The sequence below is a fragment of the Conger conger genome, chromosome 1, assembly GCF_963514075.1.
Source record: "Conger conger chromosome 1, fConCon1.1, whole genome shotgun sequence".
Classification (NCBI taxonomy): domain Eukaryota; kingdom Metazoa; phylum Chordata; class Actinopteri; order Anguilliformes; family Congridae; genus Conger; species Conger conger.
In genome coordinates, this window is record NC_083760.1 from 49,681,589 (window position 1) to 49,706,983 (window position 25,395).

A 25,395-nucleotide genomic window follows, 5' to 3' on the forward strand; every position below is an offset into this window, starting at 1 on the left:
ACCGCACAGTGCCTTTTTATGGAAATCCTTTTCAAAGTGTTGAACTGTGTAATTTTGAAAAGGCCTTACTATTCAGGGGAATTCAATATTATTTGCATATTCATTAGGATTAAGAAGATTGCGCCGCTCAGTTTTAAGTCAATTTGTATTACTTGAGAGGCGCCAAAGACAATGTGCAAAATTATCAGAATCTGCGATTAGGAAAAAGAAACGCCAAAAAAAAAAAAAAAACTTGGGCGTCTGGGCTAGGAGAAGAGAAACGTTTGAACTCCAAAATCAGATAGGCAGCTCCTGATGAGTTTTACTAAAAGGAACACAGCCTCAAACTTTTTATTTAACTATTTTCCTCTTCTGTTTGGGGAAAAAAAAAAACTGTACTTTCATAGTTGTCTGTGGGATGAAATGAAAATGAAGTTGTGTTGTCTGTTGTCGAGCTGGCTATAAAAACACCGTCAATCAAACCGTTCTCTTCTGAAAGCCCCCACCGGCCTTCCGCTCGCGAGACGTCCAAATTCAAGTTCTTATCACTGTCTGAAGTATGCTAATCAAGGCATTCAGTGAGAAGAGATGCTGAACATACTACCCCTGCTTTCCTGTATAGATACACAGCAGAGACACCGAGGTGTGAGATAACAGCTGATCAGTACAGGCTCCTCACCCTGTAGCCGGCACCATGTTCAGGTACCATCCGCTACTGAGTCTCATCTCAAAGTCAGTTCTGTAATGGCTGAATGTAAGGTTCAAGGTACGAGATAGGCAATTTTGGACTCCTAACGGTCAAGAGAGGAATTGCAGCAACAAACACCCTCAACCCCCCCGCGCCATTGGCTGCGGCAATTAGAACCAATTTCCAACCAATGAGCTTCAATTATTGTACACAATTATTGTGTCGGTCCATCAACTGTATATTTTGAAACCCGAATTTAAGGACTATAAACACAGGCAGAGGGTGAGTCAACATATCAGTGAGCCTTTTCCAATGATAGGAAGGGATTTGCAGTCTTGTAACAATGTTTTAATACAAAAATCCCTGTACCTTTAAGTTTTACATTTAAATTCCTCACAAAGTTTCCCTCATTTGACTAGAAGGAAGTTGTAGGGAAAAAAACTACTAAACAAGCAAATCAACTGCCAGGCAGGTGGATAGTTGGTGGCCGTGGCAACATGGCGGACGTAAGTGCCTGTAAGCAAACAAACAGTGCTGCCAATACAAAGTTATGCCAGCCGTGCCCCTCGGTTGGCCCAACGCCCTGGTCGTTTTGCGCTCCACCTTCCACTGCAACCGGTCCTGTGACTCACCGGCGAGCGTGTCGGAACCTCCGCGTCCCTGCCCGACGAAAAACCTCCCTCAAAGAGGCTCGGGAGCGATAATGAAAATGCAAAACGCCGTCTGCTTTAATCTGACAGTTTTTATGCAAATGAGGTGGTGTCCTTCTGCCCCGGGAGGAAGAAGCTCAGCCAATCCCAATGTTCCGTTTAACTCGAGCCTGAAGAAGGCTAGGAAGGATGAAATTGTACAGAAGCGTAATCAAATCGCTCCGGCGGGAATTAAGTTGCGAGGGGGGAGGATTCCCGTACGGCTTGCCGGAGGAGGCCTGGGGAACGCCGCGGCCTCCTGCCGGGGTCTGCTGGTGGAGAAGTGTTCTCTGCAGTGGGAGAGCTCGGGATAAAGACAAAAGCTTGAGACTCAAACCTGCCTGGCTGCCTTGAAGAGACAGCGAAAGTCATCTTTTATCTTATCTTGGGCCACTTCAAATATACAGATGAGCACGAGATGTATGGGCATTCACACTTCCCAGTTCAATTAATCCCACATTACAATTAATTATGAATAAAATAAGAACTTGAGATCCAATATCATGTAGTAAACTTCACCGGCAGTTAGAGGAAAAACATATTGTAAATGTCTGTGCACATACAGGAACCTGATAATTATCAATTGCTTGATATACACAACCCATGTTCTTAAGGCACACTGCTTTCAATTTCAGTTCATCCCTTTATTTCAGGACAGAGGGAGTGTGAAGAAGAGCCAAGTGAGGGGGCCTTTCCACAACGGTACACCTGTACCCAAAAGCGTGCTAGCTTAACACACGTTAGCTTAGCAGTTTAATATGGTGGTGAGGGAACTGAGCTTGTGAACTAAAGGCTGTGTGTTTGGTTAGTGGGGCAGCCACAGATCAAAAAACCTCAAACCTGAATTGCTTCAGTAAAATAACCTGCTGAATAAACAGACTTGATGAAATCTGCTAATGTTCTGGATAAGACATTCAGCTGAAAGCTGCAATTTAATGTAATGCTCCCCTTAGACATGTGAATGGAAAAGCACCATTTTACCATTTCAAGTTTATTTTCCCCCATTTCCTTTTTTGTTTAGCCTTTTGTTTGTATCACAACTTTCCTGACTTACAAATCCTTCTTCCCCATTATTTCTCCTTCCCTAGATATTTTTCCAAGGCCTCTTCACAAAGACAAATAATTAAGCATTGAACAGGACATCGCTATTCTGTCTCAGGCAGACTCAGGGTCAAAAACATAATGGTTTTGGATTCAAATACTTTTCTATGCTTTGCTAACTATGCTTGTCTGGTGTATTGGAACCTATGAAATACTCGCCTTCTGGTCCGCTTGGTTGGCTTAATTACACCAGACGACATGAAATCCGAGCACGGAAAATGAATCCGAACCAATTACGAATTCCACCCAGGTTTTTCGCTTGAGCATACACTTGAAAAGATTCAGGGTTGGAGGAGGACGTCTGGCGAACAGCATGGGCATCGCCTCCCCGTTGCAGCAGGGGGTCCACCTCAGTTCGGGAGCCCAGGCCAGAGCAGGCCTCGGCTGACATGTGGGGGGGGGGGGGGGGGGCCTTACCTGATGGAGTTTCTGAAGTGATCTTCGGCCGGGTTTTTCACGGTGCAGCTGTTGAGGAGCCACAGGTCTGCCTCGGACGGGTTCTCTGGGGAGCGAGGAGAGAGGGAAGACATGCGTTAGAAAAATCTCAGCTTTCACCGGCACCCTCCACACACACCTCCCCCGCACCCCTCCTTGTGACAGAATCCAGTGCCGGGGTATAGCAGGTCACTGCTGGGTTTGGGGGGGGATAGCAATGGCCAACGCCATGCCTCAGAGAGGAGAGATGTCACACTGCGTAATAAAAATATATATGACCACAATTTGGAGTGCCTCAGCAAGGGTCTGAAGACTATGAATACAAATGAGATTTCAGTTTTAGATTTTTAATTAGCAAAACATTTGACAAAAATGGTTTGTCGTTATAGGTTATTGAGTGTAGATTGACGGGCAAAAATGGCAAACCATTTAAATTAAATCTACAACACAATAGTGTCCAAAAGTGAAGGGGTCTGAATACTGAATACTGAAGCCACTAAGTTACATTACAGTATTGGTATTTGGCAGACGCTCTTATCCAGACTGACACAGTTGATTAGACTAAGCAGGAGACAATCCTCCCCTGGAGCAATGCAGGGTTAAGGGCCTAGCTCAAGGCTGTGCGGATCTTATTGTGGCTACACCGGGATTAGAACCACCGACCTTGTGTATGCCAGTCATTTATCTTAACCACTACGCTACAGGCCGCCCTTGTGTTACACCAGATTCTGGGGCAGACCGCCACCCCATCCTGTGCTCCTTCCACAACTCTGAACTACACATTTCACATACTATCCGGTACCCGGCGTCAATCGAACATTTGTGAGCGGGACGGAGAGTAGGCCGTGTACATCTCCCACTAAACAGACAGGCCACGAGGGGGCCTACCTGCTGTCTGGCTCATTAGACCGGCGGAGCGCCAGAGGAGAGACCCGTGCCCCAGTATGAGGCCAACAGCCGAATAGGGAGGAGGCAAAAGTGGTAACGTGACAACGCACTGGAGGAAAGGGAACTTTCTATCGCAGCCAGGCCGGTTTATGTAAACTGGACAATGTTTAAAGGGAACTGAAAGCAAAATCAGGAAGCGTTATGGGAAAACAACAGTGTCACCATAGAATGAGCAAGAAATGTGACGAGCTTAAGAGCAAAACAAAAAAGTTACATGGTCATTTTTAATGAGCTGCTGTTGGAGCAATGCAGAGCCAAGCGATTCACAGATGCAAGGCCGGATGAGTTTGTCGCGCTGTTCCAGTATAAAAAGGCTGGTCTAAAGAATGCCGGAACCCATGCGGCAGTCACCTTAAACAACTCAGAATGACCTCATCCCTTCAGCAGAATGGTTTCTGTGACAGAGGACCACGCAGGCCTACCTCAGCACACACTGATGAACACACATAAACACACGCACGCACGCAGACACACACGTAATCACACACACACGCTCACAAACACACTGACAAAGACACAAACTCGCACACAAACGCAAACACACACACACGTGTGCACACACACAAACAAAGATAGACAGACAGACAGACAGACAGACACACACACACACACACACACACACACACAAACACGAACACAAACACAGACACACGCATAGACACAGACACAGTAAGTTTCAAGCTGAGGGGAATCTAGGGGAGAGCTCTGGTGAAATAAGCCTGTCAGTAAACTTAACGAAGCAGCAGTAATCTTTCTACAACCTTGTAAATGTAGCCTGGCCCGAACAGACAGGCACAAGAGTCTCTGCAAAGCAAATGCTCTGAGTGAGTCCTTACTGACACAAACAAACAAACCAAGAGCTTTTGAGCAAAACTGCAAGGTCACATTGAACTTCAGTCAGGAGAAGACCTAGATTATGCTTTATTAATGTGACAGATAGTGGTTTCACAACAACTAGAATTCATACAATAATGCTACATTGAAAATGTAATTATGCATTGTGAATGGACTATCCACAATGCATGGTTGTTGTCAGTGTAAATACGAGATTAGCACTTGAATGTGACATTGAAAAGTGTGTGGCAGGCACAATTATTGAGACTAAGCTTTTGGCCTAGGCTGACAACAAATGCTCTAAATATAAAGCCAAACTGTTCATGAGCCAACTATAAATCTGAAAAAAATAATAATAATTGGTCAAAACAGAGCTTTCAGCATTTTTGCTTGAAAGAACCTTTATAAATGGATGAAAACAATGAGCTTCCTTTGGCCGTTTGGTTCAAAAAACAGAACTAAAAATAAAAAACTGGGCTGAAAAGACTCAAGTCTAACCAAAACAAGCTTTCCACCCATTTGGACTAACAAGCATAAAAGACAGGCCCAACACAATAAGTTATTCAGCCATTTTGATTCAAGAGCATAAAAAACAAGACTAAAGAAAGAATGAAAACAACAAGGCTTCAGCCATTCTGGCTCTGCTTCACTTAAACCTCAGAAAAACCAAGTAGAGTTCAAAAGTTCCCTCATGATAATTAATAGGGATGCAGGCTGTTCTTCTGTGGGTACTGGCTGAAACGGATAAATAAACCAAACAACTCCAGTCAGAGTTCTCGATTTCCACAAAACAGCCACGTCAGTGTCCGAGTAAACACGGGCACCAACCCTCTCCCCGCTGCGTGGCCTCAAAAGATGCTGCTCGCAAAGAATCAGAGGGATTAAAAACACCACAAACTTAATCTTTCAAACTAAAGACAACTCAAACAGAACAGAGGACGTCCCTTTAAGTGTACACATTCGCTAAAATCCAGATTAAAACTGCAAAAGCAAACCAAACATGATCCGCAACCCCCAGAGCCCTCCCTTTCCTGGTGCGAGCAACTAAAACGCAATGCTTTAGAGACTCGGCTACAAAGTAAACAGCGTTCTTTGTAAGAAAAAGAGACGGAAGAAAGGAAGACCTTTTTTTTGTAAAGTGATTCATTTGAATTTCAAAGACTCTTCGATAAAGCGCAGTGACGGAGATCTAAGTTGGCCTACGCTTACTTGCGTGTGTTGTTCCTGTATAATTTGCTGTGTATCGTATCTGTAGTAACAGTAAACAGAAAGGATTGGCCGGGGTGGGGGAAGGTCCGTGGCTCTCGACGGCAGTAAACACGATGCACATTTGGACCGCCTCCGCTTTCATTGGGGGGAGGAACGGTAGCGTTTGGCGTCTGCGGTCCGGACCGCTCGCTCGGCGCGGAATCCCCCGCTGCGCTCTAGGGCTGTGCGATATGTCGCATGTTTATCGTCATCGCGATGTGAACATGCGTGACAAACGCATCGCAAAAGACTGCTTTATCTGCGGCGAATAGTATTTATTTAAACTGATGTTCTGTTCAATTGATTGGCTGTTCATGTCAAATTTGTTCAATAAAAGCATGTTTGAAATAATGCATTACATTTTTTTCTATTCAGTGGGCATAGGCTATTCATTGTCTGGGGTCTATGTTAGTAGTGTACCTAAAGCAGAAAGACTGTGCACTCTTTAATATTTATCGCAAGTCATCGCAACATTAGCACATATTTTCGTCATATCGCACAGCCCTACTGCCCCCCCACCTGCCTGGGGGGCACACAACCTGAGCCACAGATAAAACTACAAGTCCCAGGGGACGCTCCCACTCCCATGATCCTCTCCCCTCCGTCACCACACCGCAGAATCTTGGTCCTGTTCGACGAGGTCCATGCTCTGTGCCGGTACCTCAGGGAACCTGAACGGAGCACTGAGCGTAGAACCCCCCCCCCCTCCACATAGCCCTCGTCAGCTACCCCCACACCCCCCCACCACCTCCCCTCCCTGTGGACTTCCATCTACTGCACAAACAACAACACCATCACACATTCAATAACTGTCTCCTAAATCTTTATCACACTCTTCAGTACTGAATTAATGCGGAGGGGGACTTTTTCCCCAGCTCATTCATCACCGGGCAGGTTGCATTTGTATTCAATAAAAGAAAAAAACAAATTAACCCATCCCGCTTGTAAATCCAAATGTATTCCATCACCGCTCAAGACGGCAATTGTATTCAGCGAAAACCTACGCGCAGTGCGAGGCAGCCTGTCTGGATTGTACACACCTTTAACGGCAATCGGGTAAACGCGCAATTTCTTCCCCCCCAGATATCTTGCACCGGAACTAGCGGCGAATTTAATAAGCGCTGCTTGCCTGAAAGTGCTTATGCAGCGTAAATATACAGTAACTGTAAAAGTACTCATGACAGATAGCTTTATCAAAGCATACACCGCTTGCAGGGATTGTATTGTGAAATTATGTAAGGGTACAATTTACCATCCATCACGCTGTCATCAGTAAACAAGAAACAGACCCCGGATATTAGAAAGCCATCATTAATAAGAAAGTGCATTTAGTCTGAGCAAACGACATCTTTCTTAGGTCTTCCACTTTGACCATAATACATTGTGGGTTGATGATGTTTGCAGGCTGTATCAGTCCATTAACCTGAATATGTACTGTCCAAAGGCTGTCCAAGGGCAGGGAGGAAAAGAGGGGTATAGAGAGGGGTCCACCTCCATAGGAAAGGTTTTGTAATGAAGGACACGGACGTGTGTCTTGGCCCGACACAGGGACATACTGGGTTAATGTGCAAGTTCAAAAATGTGCCAAACGGGGAACAATGGAATGGTTTGCCAGGTAATATACTTGGTTTGGGTAGAGAACAGCCACGGCAAGTCGTCAAAACCTGACCACAGATGCTGTGGACCGTGACCACAGCATGGCCCTAAAGATGGACGGTCTCATTTTGTTGAACTGCCCCCGTTTTGTCACCCAAGACAAAAATAAATTGAACAAAATTTCAATGGAGGCCAATTTCACCATCCCACGTTCCATCAACTTCCATTCAATGCCCAGAGTGATGTCTGAAGTACTAGAGACGGAAAAATACTGCAGAAACGATGGCGGTTGTTAACGCAACGTCTGTTTACTGCAGTTTACGACTGCTAAAATGAGGAACATCTTCAGCTATCGAGAGAAAGACGACCGAGGGCCGAGGCTTGAGAAAATTCTGCAGAATGTTCTAGAGAAGTGCCTTTCCCCTGGAGAGAGACATCCAATAAACATGAGCACAGCAACAGTACTCAGAACTGCAGCTGGTTGGTGCAGTTAAAAACATTTCATATTTTCTAAGAAAAATAGAAAATAACAACAATGGGCAACTCTGGGCACTGGATCTCGGTGGTTTTGTTGGTCTGTTTTCAAAACAAGTCGTCCTTCAAAAGCAATCCCACAAGGATCAGATGTACCTCGCTAAACCCACTTTCGCTCGGAAAAGTGAATGACAGACATGTTCAATCCAGGGATTAGTAGACATAAATGCTGGACGCACTGTGGGGGGAAAAAAGCTGTTACAGGATTATAATCATTACAAACACTTTACGGGACAATTTAGGTGTGTGTTTGTTTTCAGCTTACTGCAGTAGATATCCATCACACTTGGATTTCCAGCCACCTCGTTCTAATCCTTCTTCAAAATTCCTGCACAAGCGCCAATGCTGTTGCTTAAGGAGTTTAGGAAGGAAGTCTTGAGGGGCCATGAATAAAACGGCGATCATTTAAATGGATGGAATATCAAAGTAGTCTTCCCTTCCCCAATGCTCCAGACTGCAACTGTCTGTCAAGCACAGGGAACAGGGGCCAGCGACACATCCCCCTTAAAGCTGGCTGAGCTCTGCCTTAGACTGCTATGGGCGACCATGATGGATGTTTGGATCACAAGGAACCACGGTCAGAATGTAGGTGGGGGGGTGAGTCGTGGCATCGAGGTGGACCATGTGCCCCAACGTAGGGAACCTGAGTGTTTCACGCAACACCATCGGTGGCAACAAAAAAAAAAAAACACACATCTCTCCACACCTCACTAAGGGCCTCTTTACCTGGGAGCCGGTAACCTTCAACCCTGGGGGAAGGGGTGTTTGTTCTGAGTTAGTTTGGGGAAGAAGGAAACTCTTGCGAGAGGGGGGGTTGGAGCTACGGTCTGCCTAGGGGGGACAGGCTGAAAAATGAGGGCATAATATATGAGAGAAGCCAAAGGGGAGGTGAGGGGTAAGGGAAGAGCTGAGGGGCGGAGGGGGTGGAGATGTGGTGTTTATGCCACGGGGGGTATGCCACGGACGGGGTGAGTGCACCCGGAGTGGGGGGTTTACAGAGCTTGAGCAGGAAAAACAAGGACATGGAGAGCAGATGTCTGCTTATGGGCAGGGGGATTCCACAAGCATTGTGATGCATCGCCAGCAGCGACGCTGGGAATAAAACACGGTCCCTCGCCAGCGATCGGCCCGATACCCACGGCAGGAGCGAAACCTCTGCCCGACGTCTCACCGAGGAAAGAAAACAAGAACGTGACCCGTATTATCAGCTTGCTCTTTTAAGATAAACATAATACAATGTGCATATATAGACTTTTCTAATATTTTAATATTCCGTACATTTAATTTTTTTTTGTAAACCCCCCCTCTGTACTGTGTCTCTTTGTATTAGGCTCTGATTCATATTCCCTGTAAAGTGACCTTGGGTGTCCTGGCGGTTTATAAATAAAATGCATTATTATTGTTATCATCATTATTATCATTAAGATAAGGGTCGTTGCGCAACAGTACCGGTTTTCGACCTTCCGCCTTGCAAGTCAGCTTTCAGAAGGCGCCTCACGGTGGAAGAATGCAGAGGCTGCACGCAAACAGATGTTAGCACGCTCTAGTTCTGAGCCACCACAAACAGACTTCAGTTTTCAAAACAAGTGCAGGCAGAGGCGACAGGACGGGGGGAGGGTGTTAATTCCACCCCGTTTCCAGGCTTCTGCAACGGGCAGTTTTTACTGGAACCGAGAGGAACGAGACGGCAGTAATATGGGAGCGAGAGGCGGATGAAGAGAGCGGTGTTATTAGCGTCCCCGCCCGGGTGACTGGGGTTCACGGTGGCTCGAGCCAGACGGGCCGTGGGCCATGCCAGCTGAGGTCGCGGGCGAGTCAGCTTGTGGGGAATGCGGGAAAGCACCGTGCCGCACACAAACTCTGCCCTGCCCTGCCCAGCCTAAAGCCCTCAGCTGCCGTTCAGAAATCCGGTGGGGATATTTGCATGAATTTGCCTGAGAAAGGAAAACAGAGAGGGAGTGAGGGAGAGAGAGTGAGAAAGCGAGAGAGGCCGAGAGACAGACAGAGATTATCTGCTACAAATCCTGCTTGGACAACAGCTCCAACAGCAGCAAAAAACATATTTGCCTGCTATAATATGAGGGACACTAGTTAACCACCAAAAATATATTAATAATTATTCATTTAGTTTCATTTTCTTTGTTCTGCACTATTATTATTTTTTACTCTGACAGAGAGAAAGGCCAGTCAGATTCTGTGTGTTAGACACGGACTGATATTTATCAAACATTATTCCACGCCCAACCCATGACGTGGGCCCACCAGGGCTGACGCTCCCTTGTACTCCTTATCCCGACTCATCAGGACAGCTCCGCTGCTAACCCACACGCGGCAAACAGGCCCAGGCAACCTGAGAAGCGGTATCTCCCCCCCCCATCAAAACAGTGTGGGAACAGATGCGCCTGCCCTTTCCCGCAGCCGTTCGCTAGCACGCCGCAACGGCAGCAAAGCTCAGCGCACGTGCCGGACTCCATGACCCCACCGGTCCTCTGCGCGTGCGCTCATAACGCAAGATGTTTCTGGAAGACACACAGGTTTCACAGGCCACAGCAGGTTGTGTGTGGATTACAGACGCCAATGGCGAACACACATTATTCCAATCCATACACAGGCCAGTGACTTTTCAGTGTACACCCAGAAAGCTAATGAAAATGAGAGCTCTCAGAAAATGGATTGAAATAAAAAGAAGAAAACACATTGCTTGTATATTCCTAAAACAGATATGCAAGTGTGCCAATGCAGCACATACCGCCGTGCTGATGTTTAATGTTTAATGTAAGCACTTAAAGGTCAGTGTCTCTCTATAGTGCTCAATTGAAATACATCTCAACTCTTTAAAGTTCATGAAAACATTGGAGGGGGGAAAAAAATAAAATAAACCAACAGAGGCTCCACAGTGCAGTGTTGGGCTTGGACAGGAGAAAAGGGATCACAGCCTCTTCCCCAGCCTTCAAACAGAAAGGATCACACAATATAAAGGTCTGTGCGCCTAATCCTCCACAAACATGCTTGGGCTGGGTCTCCCGGCCTCGTGGTGCCAGCTCATAATAGCTCCGTCTCCCCATTCGTTCCGCACGGGGTCCGCGGCCAGACTCACCATCAATTATTAATCCGCCAAAACAAGGAAGTTTCGCAAATGTCTTTCATTACTCCCTTCAAATGCGGCTCCTCCGTCATAAATCATTTGTGTGATATCGGGCCGGGGCAGCGCCCTCAAACCCGGGAGAGGCGGAAGGCGCGTTACACCAGAACGTCGAGCCGTGCCGGGAGAGTCCGTTAAGTCAGCCCTTCTCGCGCCGGTGACCCTCTAGGTCGCCCGGAACCTTCCGTCCTAAAAAGCGAGGGGGGTGGGGGACACCCAGGTTTACGTGGACCGCGCTAAGCCTTGGGGGGCTGTAACCGTTTGGCGTCGGGGGCCGTAACGTCGTGGCAAAACCCAGAGGGTTTTTGTGACCAGGACATGGCAGAGAAGCCGAGCAGCAAATTACTCGCAGGCTCGAGCAGGCGCCTTCAGAGTCGGGCGTGGTTCCCTGGCGATTGTTTACGGCCCAGTTCACCGCCTCAAAACACCCCCCGGCTCTGAGAGAGCGCCGCCGCCTGATGCAGGATCCCCCTGAAGCCTGGCGGCTCTCATTTCACTGGTGAACAAAACCACGCAAAACGTGAAAATAATGCATACTGTGCGGTGCGCTTCTTTTTCTGGGTTACAGGGGAGTTTGCATGTGTGCCGAGACCAAGGCAAAGGAGCGTGTGTCGCAACAGACACCTGCTGATACCGCAAGACATGTAATCTAGTTTACAATATGGAGCATAAATGACTTCTTACCGCTACAGTGGAGCAAATCAAAAAATGTTCTCCTTTAAAAAGTGAACACACGGCACATATGGGAACACAAACCCTTCACAGAACATGGCGCTCCGCTATTGCGGGCACAAAGCAAAGCAGGTCAAGGCGCGCTTTCTGCCAGAACGAGTCAAGGCTTTGCGCCAGGTCGATGCGCCGCCTAGCGCAAGGGGGCGCAGAAGTACAGTTCTGGTTCGACTCACATAGGAACTGGCTTTTCCCTCTCCTTTCAAATGGAAGGACAAAGAAAATATGAAAAAAGGTTGAAAACTGAGAAACGTGGCAATTATAAAGGGGATTAAAAATGTGACTTGTGTACGTCTAGCTGTACACGCACAGAGAGTCTGAAGGAGCAACACAACGTGAGCCAGCTTCTGAGCCTTCCAGGAATGGTTAACGAATCATCGGAGCCTATTCCGTTGTGACGATGGCGGCATTTCGTAGCGTGGTTCTTCCCGCCAGGCGGCGCCCGAGAGAGCTAGGAGAGACGCGCGGCCCGGGCAGACGGACTTCTCGCTGCAGACCGCTCGCCCCGTCTCTGCGCAGACGGCTGAATTACCGCTAATTCAAAGCCATTTTGCCTCCAGTGCCGCAAGCTTCCCTGCACCGTCTGGCTCCTGTGACCCCAAACATATCATATCAGCTGTCAGGAAGCCTTTATCCCTCTGGATGTTTCAAGACTAAAGAAAAATCCACATGCAAAGAAAATGAAAGCCCCCCCAACACCCGCACACCCCAGAAAGGCAGTAGCATTGATGGTCGCAGAATTTAATTGGACCATTTCTGATGGTGAGGTTCACAGCACTGTTACAACCGATAAAGAAAAACTTGTAAAATTACCTATAGGTAATGAATGATGCCACAACATGAATATTAGTTATACAGAGATAAAGTTTAGGCCTATATCGACATTACTGGGGTGGTCTGAAATCTACAACACAAACCATAAGGCATGACAGTCCTTCCTTTATTGAAGCAGACAGCAGAAGTGTGCATTTTTAATGACTCCTCATTCAAAAATCCCTCAAGATCTTAATGATGCTAAAATTGGTCAACAGACCACAATTTCATCATTAACATTAGCAAGGGAGCAAAACCTAATGATTTAAATCACTGAACAAGAAAATTTTTCATTTGAAATACAGTAGGAAAAACAATATAGTTTTATTTTTTTTCTTCCTCATGAGTTGACAACATCTTGATATATGACCTGCCATTGTGCAAGACGGAAAAGTAGGTTGGAGGAGGGACACATTTTCAACACACTGCATGCATGTCGTCACCCCAAGTTCACTCCTTATCAGTGTTCCAGACGTGGGAGTCCATGGCTAATGTTTTGAATCTGCGCTCCTGAAATTCTGCCTTTCTTTGTATAGAACTAGACATTGTTTGGTTGTTTTTTTTTACTGTCTTCATGTTTTCATTGCATTTATTGTGCTATGGACTTGGCGTCAACCATGCATGTTATTTAAGAGTAAGAAGCTATTTTTACTTCTAAATTTTAGAATTTTAGTGCTGAATGTAGTGCGATGTGTAGTGTGTAGTGTGTTTTTCCAAGAGAATAAAGAAAACTGAGTGACAAACAAAGATAGAAGGACTCCTTAGAAGACACAATGTATTTTTTTGTTGTTGCTCTGTAGAAGATCTTGGGTTAAATGTGGCACGACATTCTGGCTGAAGGAGGGCCATTGTCTCCAGACATAGTGCTGATACAGCACTCTGTCACTGAGGGGGGGCTAGTCTGGGCTCTGTCTGAAACAGAGGTTTGGTCTGGCAGGGTTTGATGGGGAGGTCTGTAAACAAGGGGGCTATGCTTGACTCACCTCCTTTTACCCTCCACATGAGGCCCCCACTGATACCAGTGAGTCACCGCCTCCTCTCCCCCCCACCCTTTCCAGGGACTAAAAATCTCCATGGGTCCTTATCTCACGCACTCAAGCCCCCCCCCACCTCTGGGGTTAACAGAGCACAGGACCACTCCTGTAATCTCTTCCAGGGTTGGGAGGGGCGGGGGTTCGACCTTTTGACCTTGTGGCACTCAAGCAGCCGCAATAACAGTGACGTGACGATGACTTCAAAAACAAACCGGGGAGGGCACACGGGGGGGGGGGATCCTAACCAATTAAGGTCCCTCACCTTATCCAACGGTTGTCACTGTACTGCACAATCATGCATGCCCACACACAAACCCGCTACGTTTTCATAGCCCTTAATCTATACGTGACTGTTTGTTAGTCATCCTTATAATTAGAGATTATGCCAAACGATGTGATTCTTTTCTGTGCTCTTCATTTCCTGCACTGGATGAAATGCAGACCAACAACATGTGAGCTAATTGCACATTTTCACATTTACAATAAAACCCAGAAAGGGGGTCCTATGCATGTAAAAGAGTATTTTGTATCAAAAACGGGGGGAAAGGGAATCTACTCATAGTATGAACCCGAGACGAATATTTTACGCTTCACTTCTGAACAGGCTCTTTCCTGTACTTGGCGCTTGCGAATGCTAGAACGTCTGTAGACTCCCAAAGGTGAAAGCACAGAACATCCGCCGCTCGGTTATTGCCACGATATCAATCTGTATCAACCCTCAAAGTTTGCAGCCCAGAGATCACCTCTGAGAAATTAGGTTTCCGCCAGACGGCACCGCCGGACGACTTTGCCTTTCGATATACAGTACAAACAAACAACCGAAATGAAATGTGAAAGGTGTGATATTGCTTTAAGACAACTTCTGTTTGTCGGGGGGAGGGGGGAGGGAGGTCGGGGCGACGAGGATATTAATATTTCAATATCTTGCGGACCCTATCCTGTCAGCTTTATTTTCTCCTTTGGTGAAGAGCGATGGGAAGGGAAGATTATTCAGGGTGAGTCAAGTCACCTGTCACCGGCCCTGTGACAGCCTGTCAGGTCAGACTACGGGAGGACACAAACGTTCGTGTGCACCACGCTCGATTCTGTCATTACGTTTTACCTGCTGTTTGGCGCATAGACACAGAGGAATCTTTACACTCCGCTAGGAGCATTTCCATTTCCGTTCTAGCGTGCCCTGTAGTACCGAGTCTCCATCCAAGCAGAAACGCCTGAGCCCCCCCAAGTCTAATTACAAACCCAGCCCAGAGAGGGGATGAGAGACCTATGGGCAAAATGGACTGCTCCACAAATCATGCCCACAAACACCATCCATCGCCCCATCTCCCCAAGCCCTTCCCCACCCCCCACCTCCTGCTAGACGCCAATGCCGCTATTCAAATTAACGTGGCTCCAGCCGCCAGTTGGAGGTAATTCTACCTTTCTGAGTTCTTCAAGAAGGGGAGGAGGGGTGGGTCTTGTCTGAGGCAACTCAGTGGGAATTTTTATGATCTGTACTTTCTGGCTCAGCTGACTGTTAAATGACTGCTCTGGAGGGGAAACAAACCAAAAAACACTTCTGGGAAGGCCTCCTTCGCAGTCTGCCCGGTACTGAAGGTAGAGGATCAGTGCAGCTGCTTGCAAATGAACGCACTTGAGTTCTAATTCCAAAATTGAGGTTTCCTAGCATGCCTTACCCTCTTTACCAGAAGCAGACAAGGTTACTCAACTTCCTGCTCACTGGTGCTAGGGGGCATATATCACACCTCTGGCGAGAGGAGGGGGGGGGCGGTGGTGTTGCTGTTGAGTTCACATCTATCATTACTGGTCCACACTGTCAAAACTCCAACTCCCAGCAGTCACTGGGATGCAGGAGGCGGCAGAGGGAGTCGGGGTTCCTCAGGAACGAAAGTCAACCCAGCGCACAGGGCACGCACACGTTTCAATCATCCGAACGGACGGAGAAGGACAGGACGGGACAGGGCACAGTGACAGAAGCATGAGGGCACACCCGCCTCAGTAATGGGGTTACCGGCTCCCTGAAAGGGGGAGGGATATTAATAGATACCCTTCACCGCCCACTGCGGAGACGGAGCTACCGTGGGAAGGACACAGGTCCCTTTGAAGGCTTTCGCCAGCCGGAAGGCCAATTCAAACTCCAAATTCTACAGAAGCTCTCAGAGGGGGTCATGACCAGGTGAGGTCGGGTTTGGGGTCATGTTTTGACTGTAAACACTAAAACAAATACAAAAACAGGTAGGCTTGCTGTTATTCGAAGGAGTGCGCAACTAAATTGCGGACACATGAACGCTGGCTTTTGTTTACAAAAGTAAAGGCAAACTTCCAACTTCCCCTCCCCCACCACCCTTTACAGCTCCTCTTAATTGTGATGCTTGGTCACCAGAGTATCAGATTTGTACAACAGATGGTTCTCCAAGGGCAAAAACAACCTCAGTTTTTTTTTTGATTTCTTTTATTCTTTCCTCTTCTGTTGGAAAATTTCAATTACTGCAAGGGCAGCAGCAGCGCTCCGATCCATCACGGCGAGCGGGAGGGAGAGGTGCGCGTGGAGCAGCGGGGCCGGCGTGCGCGTTTCATCACGCGTCCCTGGCCCCTCGCCCGCTCCCCGTGCGCACGTGTGCGAGTGCGCAGGTGCGTCTGAGGCGCTTCTCGACACACGCGACCCCCCCGTCGCGTCGGAAAGCAGGGCCGCGGCTGCTCCATTTCCCCGAGCTTCTGTGCGGAGGGACCGCGTTTGGACAAGATTGATGCCTTTTTAGATACCTTCCTCCTCCGCCCCCCCACCCCCCCTCCTCCTCCCGGCCTGCAAAAGCACTACAGCTGCAATGTCAGGGACCGACAAATAAACAGAGTGCAGATGGGAATAAGCTCTGCGGCCTTCCCAGCGGCCCGTCCTGCCCGTTCCAGTTTCTCCTGGCCTGTGCGCTCGCCCCCACTGCCCGGGCACTTAGCAGCACTCTGGGAAGCACAATCCCGCTTTACCGCCCAGCGCATTAACTCATTAGGCTTAGGGAGCCCACCTTTTAACCGCGGCTGCACCTGGGCCTATGTGGAGTCCTGGTGAGGTTTGCGGTCCTGCATGTAAAAGAAAAAAAAAAAAAGATATGGAGGGGCTGAAAAAATAATCTTTGAATCCCCACGTCCCAACAGTAACGTTAACACCACTGCGGCTGATGCTTTTACAGCGGATTGCCTGTAACAGCTGCTGAAAATTTACCACCTTGTAAAAGAAAAAAAAGAAAAAGGAAGATATTGAAGCGTGAGTTGGGCCAAAAACAAAATGACAATCTGCCTAGGTCAAACTATGAATGGGTGGAGGGCAGTTTCGGTGCGTGTCAAATTTTTTCAGTTTGCCTCCATGTCCCCAATGGCTAAAAATCAACATTCGTGTGACCTCCCCTGCCCTTGTCCACCCCCCTGACCAACAAAACAAGTTTGCTAGAGGTGAAACAGGCCAGTGCTGGACAGCTGAAGAGAAGTCAGAGCCCCGTATTTCCACAGGTGCAGTGCACATGGGATTGTTTAATACCCAGTTTGAGGAACACAATAGCCGCCCTTCAACATTTTCCATGGCAAAAATTTACAAGTTGGGAAACAGATTAGGAAAAGGGCGGAAAGCCCAAGGTGCTTTTCGTGCTCCAACCCGAACAAGGTTCTGCGTTCAAAACGCAGGCCTCCGAAAAACATGCAGAGAGCCAAAGGCAGGACACAAGCCGTTGTCCATCCATTACCGCCATTTCCACATGGCTACCTTTACAACTTTCCCCCATGAACGTATCCACTCGCTGAAGGACAAACCTGTTAGGCGCTGGTGATAAGAAAAGATGGCCTCTACCAGAGGATGTCCCATTTTCCCCTGAGGTCAAAGGAGAGAAAGACAAACAGTAATAAGGCCAGCTCCCCCCTTTGTGTGGTCTGTGTGCACACACCATCCCACCCATCTCCCATTCAGATATATTAAAATTCATGAATTTGGAGGTACGGAGCGAGAACAAAGATCCGTCATCCATAATTTATAACAAATAATAAAAATGGATTAAAGTTGTACTTTATGAACGTGCTCCGTCCCTCCGGTTCGATTGCACATCCGCCAGTGAGATCGTTTCGCGTGTCCCTGGGAAACGCTTCGTATGGACTCGATACGACGCAACATCAATTTGTTTATGTGACGTGTGGCTCTGGAGGTCCTGGGAAAGCGCTTGCATAAATCAAAGCCCGTGGGCTGTGATGTGTACATCTAGGGCGTTGATCCCAAAAGGCCTTGCCTATAAACTCGCAGGCAAGCCTGCTTCGTGTATATCAGCTTGTGCTCGGGAGGGGGGTTAGTGTGAACAGAAGACTTCACTGGGACAGAAGTGTTGATTTCATCAAGATTCACTGTCAGCAATCAGCAACTTGCAACTCCTGGTACTGACATTTTGCAGCCATTTTAAAGCGAACTTGCGATGTTGATGTTTAAATGATGTTAAGGTCTATAATTAACACTGCACCCAGCACGTTTCACAGCAGTGCTGCCTGCAGAACAATGTACATGAGGAGAATAAAAAACCAGTTCTGAGCATCTCTCAGGTAATTCCAACACCTGCACCAGTAAAGTTCTCTTTAACACATTAAAAATGTTTGCTTACTTTTGGTCGACTGACTCCACATTATTCACCAACTTGGTGATATTTTAAAAAAAGAACCACTAAAACTCTTCTGTATTACAAAGCTTCACCGTGGCTCATTGTGCATTCAGTTTCTGTGATTCAGAGGCCAGAAGTTCCACCCTGGAGATGAGACCTTTGAAAGTGTGTGTTTCTAAGATCTTCTCAAAGAGCATAGCTGCCTGAGGCAGGGCAGCCATGACTTCATCCCACCTTCAGCTCCAACTTCTGGAACAGAGCTTAAATTTGGATTAGGGAAAATAATATCCAGGGGCTTAGCGACTTATCTTTTGTGTAATGAAATCTAAACTCGCACTAATGAAAAAATGTCGGCGCGGTGCGGCGCGGTAGAAAAATTACGCCGGCTCTACCTGGAGTGAAGACAAAGCTGCAAATAAGAATAACGAGCGGTTTGAGCTAGAACGGGCGTGGTGGTTTACGGCTCGTGGAGTCGCTCGCCGCGATGCATACGCCGCTGCAGATGAAGATACGCTGCAGTTCTCCGCTGCGGCTGACAGACACACGCACCACGGGCTAAATCAGGGCAAAACAGCCGCAGACAAGAACCATAGTGAAGTTATTAATATTCCATTACAGCCCGTAGCGCTTCTTAAACACATTTCATTATTAAAGCAAGAGAAGAGAATAGCGTATTCTAGAAACCAATAATGTAATAACCAAATCATTCAGGGCAAGTAGGAAGTGAAGAAGTATAAACAGCATTAGAAATACAGACAACTGTTAGAAGGAAAGAGTTAGGCTAAATAAAACCTCAATTAAAATCCAGGGGCTATAACCTAAACGTAATCACTTGGCATAATAGTTTAAAGAGCTGCACAATTGCCCGGAATTAACAAAGGAGACATTCAAAAGTCGTATCTGGAAAAAAGACCAACAGTAAAGGCAAACTGACCATATATGAATCAACAAGTGACAGTTTGGCAGCCTATGGCGAGAGGAGCCATAAAAAGTGCAAGCTTCCTGTTCAACAGCCGTTTGCGCAGAATACCATTTACACTACCTATCGCGATGCGTACTGTGTCAGAACATATGGCCTGACGTGAGCCACGGTAGATGGAAACATCTGTTCTGAAAATTCCTACCACTCCACCCAGAATGGGACTCCTAAGGTAACCTAGATCCAGCAGGACAAGGAGCTGGGCTTTCCAAATTACTTCAAGCACCAACACAAACAAAGGCCACTGACTCGTTGTCCTCAAGTTATCATCTTGGTATGGTAGTTTGACTTGGCCTATCTAGCGTTGCGTACTGGACGTATCTTCATGACCTTACAACCAATCCTACATGAATTGTACCTTATCTGGCATGTTCGGTTGTTTGTTATATGACCTTTATATGCACTGTGTTGTACGTCACTTTGGATAAAAGCATCTGCTAAATAAAATGTAATGTAATGTAATGTAATTTAATGTTATGGGTTGACCTGCTTTTAAGCATTGTTTCAGAAGTAAATGGTAGCAAATAACAATTTCTTTCCAATAGGCAGGCAGTTCCAGCTGAAGCTCTCCAAGGCGAAGGCAGAAACAGTCAGCTGAAGTGTGGTGAGCAGATGTTTGCTGCAAAGCGCTCATGTAATGGAAGCAGAAGAGATGTAAATGGAACACACTGCTGTTCACATTACATTGCGCACAAGGTTGTACACGAGTGCCGTACAGCCCCGAGGCTCTCGGTCTGTGTACAGTACAAGCAGAGATTGCACCACGGCTCTGTAACAGCAGGACAAAGACCAGGGAAAGCAGCTCCACAGCGCCTCAAGTCGTTTCGGCCTCGTTCAGATCTGTACCCATTCCTTCTCCCCAGGCCGTACCGTGTGAAAAATGAAGATGAGCGCACGGTACCAGCCGATTTGCAGCAGAGCTGCGCCCTGGGGTCACTCGGCGGGTCCCCGATACTTCTTCCACCGCGTGACCCAGTTCCCTCCAGCCCAGCCTCCCCCCCTACCCCCAAAAACCCTCATTCCTCATCCCAACTCCAGAGCTTAGTTGCCGACCTTGAGAGGCAGGACAGCTGGGAGGAGGGGGGGGGGGGGGGGGGGGACTTGACTGAGCAAACTCCCTCATCGGAGCTCCACTGCGCAAAACCACTCTGGGGTGTCCTGACCCGTAGTGTCTGACACTTACAGCACATTAGATCTAATAACGCTTTGCACCCAGCACCGGGCCATATGGGATTAAGCAGCCAAAAAGCGCTGGGTCAGGCAATCAGGAGATATCCTGCCCATTGCCCGTAATAAGGCTTAATTAACATTTCTCAGCTATTCAATGATGCCTAAAACTAGGTCATTAAGGAGTCTTGAGTCATTAAACCGATAAATGTTGACTCTGACGATCTCCAGCGGTGTCAGGATCTTCTTTTTCTTCCCCGTTGGAGGGTTTTGCGCACAGCACCTGGCAGGAACATCGCGTTTTTCCGATCTTGCCACAAATTTACGGCGGGCAGCAATTCTGCACAGCACCGTCCCCTGCAGCGGGAGGCCAAGTAAAAACATAGTATCGAGGCTCCGGGTCACATGGGACCGTCCTCACGCAAAGGAGTGGCTCCGCAGCCGTAAGTCCTGTCATGGCATTTTATTTACTGAGGCCTTTGATTCTGTTGAATTAACTTTATACATTATTTACAGGAACATAATCTGTACTCATAATGAAAAACTGGGCTGGGGTTTTTTCAACCTTGAAAAGACAACGGTACATACTATGACAAAAAGCACAATTTATACAAGAAAAAGGACACACAACTAAACTGGTGTGATACATAGCGTATCGCACAACTTAATGACACAAAAGGATTTATGGATACAGACATCATTTTTGCATGTATGGTCCCAAAATAAGGCTTTGTCTGGGGCAAGAGAAACTGACATGACAGGCGACAATTGAGGGCCAATTCACAAGTGAGTTTTTCCCAAATCTCAATCTAAACTAGAAGTGGCACACAACAGACTGAAAAGGGCAATCTTCTGGTCCTGAGAACACTGGACCCTGTGCTAGGAAGACAGTCTTGGTGGGTGTTGTGCCACATAATCCTAAGGCCTGTTGAAGATATGCGGTCAAACAAGCCAGCGCTTGAAGCGGCCATGTTAGCGGCTGCACATCTGTAGCCCGGCCGCACAAACAGGCTGACAGCCCCCAGCCCCTCCACCCCTCCACGCTCCCGACTCGACGTGGCGAGGCCTTCCAGGACGCAACAGCACTGGCGAGCCTCATCTCCGATGTTTCTGCCCGAGTGGAGTGTGCTACACTCCCCCCACACACCACACACACTCAGCACAGCTGCTCACACTCCTGCAGCAGCTGTCAGTCACTGTGTGGTCGCCCCTCACAACGCGGCAACATCTGCCCTGCTATCGGGGTAGGGGACGCACTACGCCAACCTGGCTATAGTAACACACACACCTCTCATTCCTCAATAGGAGAGGCCTGTTGAATGTGAATTAGGCTACATTGTGAATTTGGTGTGGGCTTTCAATGCCGACAAAGTCAAAAGTCCTATTTTCTGGATGCAATCTGATAACTGATTGTCCTTTAGATGATATTATATCCATAATTCTTACTAAATATGTTTAATACTCCCCAGAAGGCCTCTCTCATTTTCAGGTAAAACTCACATTTGATAGGGCCAATTCTGCCAACTGTGCATTGACTGAACCTGACACAAATGTGAACCTCACTATCCTCCAGAGATTCTAATTAACTAATTAAAGCTTCTAATTAACAATGATTTTATGATTACATATTATTAGTTATTACTTCATCATTTATTACTCTCCGACTAATATCATTGCCAGTGCATTCCTGTAATTGAATGATAAATTATAAAATGTGCTGTCCACCACACTATAGTAAATACACATCTACACTTTCTGACAATACATTGGACAATATCCACCAGACAGACTCTTCTGGAGTACCGTCAGTAGAGTGGGGCACAATGATTCATGTTAAATGGCCATCTTTTAAATCAAATAAAAATAACTGGTTTTCACCAGGACGTGAAAGAAAACAGAACAACAACAAGCTAATTGCACACATCTGGCAAGCAACCCAATTCTAACCACATCAGACTGAATAAAAAAAGTATAAAGAAAAAAAGAAGAAGTAACCACATTTAGAATTGCAACCAATAAATTCCTCACAACTGCTGTATGACACAGCTCCATCAAGATCCACCCCATCTAACCAAACCTGATTCCACCCCATTTGACAATGCTGTGCTTTGTGAGGTTGACAGCATGCAGAGAGGCAATGTAATAACAGTTGTCTGCTGTGCTACACCACACTTAAAGCAAAAAGGCAGGACCAGTATAGGGAGCCAGCCATTACATTAAACACCATCAGCCTCGGTGTGCTTGGCCAAGCCCAGCTCGGCTCGCCTCATCCGAAACCCCGCGCCCCTCGCCCGGTGCCCGATGCGGATCCCGTGTCCGGACTCGCGCCGCTGCCGGGAAGGCCCGCTCCGGTTTCCCCGCGACTCGCCGATCTGTTCCACGGCAGCATGATGCAACGTCGGGGCAACGCCGGCAGGGAGGACTACCAGCCAAGGCAGCCCGTTACACCACACCTCCCGTGCCTCCTCGACAGCCGGCGGCAAGCGACGGCAGGGGCCCCCGTTAGAACCAGCCAAGCGACACCCCCAGAGTGACAGCGGCAGGCTAAAAATACACCGCCAATGAAGCAACACAGACCCGAAATGATGTCACCGATACACAACGCTCTGCAAGGCCCAGACCCGAGCGGGTGATGCAAATTAGGCCACGGCGTCGCATCACGCCGGATGGCTTCGCAAGGTGTCCTCCGCCTCAGCACTCGAGATGGCCGTCTGTGGTACGTCCACCGTGCTCGCTGCAGGCCTCCAGTGCCGGGCAGAGGGGGAAAGGTTTAGAAAGTTAAAGTCCTCTGCAGTGCTTTGTTCCAATCTCCTGGATTTGCTCATCACCACAATTCGTCAGGCACTGGTAGAACAACACATTTGTGAAATCGGCTGGCTGAGTTCATGGGTGGAAGAAATGCATGGAAGGACTTACTTTCTGAAGCCTGGACTTTTACTTTCTGATGACCTTTTACTTCAGAAAGGGGGCAGCCTAGTTGCCTAGTGGTTATGACGTTTTGGTTTGGATAAAAGCGCCAGCTAAAGAACATGTTATGTTTCCACCTTCCCACCTTGTTTCCACCTTCCAGCGGCTTGGCTGGGTGACTGCAAAATGGAAAAGCAGCTCATCTGCACAAATCAATGGAAGGGGCTCAGAGCAATGGGACAGGCCTGCAACTGTCCTCAGAGATCCAAATTTTAGGAAAAAAGGGAACCCAATGTTGCTAAATGACACTGCTGCATGTTTGAATTCCAAAGATCAGCCAAAACAAAGATACAAGAAGAGGGCTTCCAATGGGCAAACGGAAGCCCTTTTTTAATGACAAGCAAGGAAGGCACTCCTAAAACACTTAAACCCATTCATCCAATTAAAGTGATGAGTTGGGTCCACTGAAGCACCCCGCAATCCGTCACAGGACACAGAGCAAATCAGTGCTGAATTTGCCAAACCTGATAAGGAAGCTGGCCACAAAATTAAACATAACTTTGGAAACACAAACACAAAGTGTGTTTGGAGTGTGTTTGGAGGCTCGACTAACCTCACCCCCGCAGATGTTTCACCGCGGTTACTTACCTCTCCCTGTGAGCTTCTCTGCAGCTGAGAATCCGTAGCGACTGCTTTGTCAAAACACTTCCCCTGCCAGACGCAGCTTGTTTTAGCAGAAATTCATATTTTATGAATACATGTCTGAAATTATAAATGGATTTAGGGGAGTCGGTGACATCAACCAATTTAGGGAGTGAGATGTAGAGGGGAAATAAATTGTATGAACCCTGAACTTAGCCAAGCTTTGCAAGTGGCAGGAAGGTCCTCTACTCAAACTGCTCTGGAGAAAATGTGCCTTTGGGCCTGTGCCTTTCTGCAAGTACTGCGAGAAACGTAGCCTCAGACAGCGATCGGCCCAAAGAATGTGTCCAGCCCGCATTCAATTTTTACTTACAAAACCCCTGTGGAAGACTGAATGTCTCTGAAATCGAAGATTACAATGTAGTTATGAAAACCATAATGTCCAAAAAGACATTAAATTTATGGCTAACTTCATTCTGTCCAACAGTATTCCAAAGCTGTTGAGCGTAGATCCATTATGACAGATTCTACAGAATCAGAAGTTTTACTCTACATAGTTTACATTGAAAGTTTCTGAAAAATAACAATGTCTCTGATGTATCTTATGAGAGATCTCATAAAGGGTTTCACCAAACTGGCCTTTAGCATAGCGCTTTTTAATCATTAGCAAACTAATATCAATCCAGAACCTCTCGGAACCAACCAGAACCTCCAGGAATATGAAGGGTGAGAGGACTAAAAGAATGTATGAGTTGACCCTCTGGAAAGAGAATCAATAGGTACCTGTAATAGAGAATCTGTGGCTGCACTGTGTGATTGATGGTGTCACTGTGCTACTCTGAGTACTCTGGCGAAAACCAAACAATTCTTCCCTGGCAGCAACTCCTACCGTCCTGCAATGCAGTTCCAGTCACGATGCAGTGAGTAGGGATTCTCTTATTTTTTCTTCATCTTTTTTTTTTTTTCTTTCCTAGAGGACCAGACCAATTTAAAGCTTGAGTTGGATCCATTATGTTTGAATAGCGCAGTAAGAGAAAGCGGTCTTATTTTTGAAAAATGAGAAGGTGCTGCACACAGAGAAAGTGGAACGGAAATGATGAATGCACTGGGAAAACTTGAGCCATTTTACGCGGAGCGTTGGGGCATGGGCCGATTGCCGAGGCCCGACCAACCTCCCATGTTTCCCCGACGTCGTCCTGGTCCAGGAGCGCGACGATTAATGACCCCTGACTTTTGATAGATGAAGGCCTCTGCACCGCAAATGACAGGTAAAGCACCCTCTGGGACACTGAAATAATCCGAACG

General features: G+C 47.3%; 1 protein-coding gene across 1 annotated transcript in view; it reads right to left on the reverse strand.

The window, feature by feature from the left end:
* The window catches only part of cdkal1 (CDK5 regulatory subunit associated protein 1-like 1), a 387,515-nt gene that overhangs the window by 320,539 nt on the left and 41,581 nt on the right, over positions 1-25,395 (reverse strand). The window contains exon 4 of the mRNA XM_061253309.1: positions 2,875-2,959. Within this exon, the coding sequence (XP_061109293.1) occupies positions 2,875-2,959 (85 nt within the window). The remainder of the gene's footprint in view (positions 1-2,874; positions 2,960-25,395) is intronic.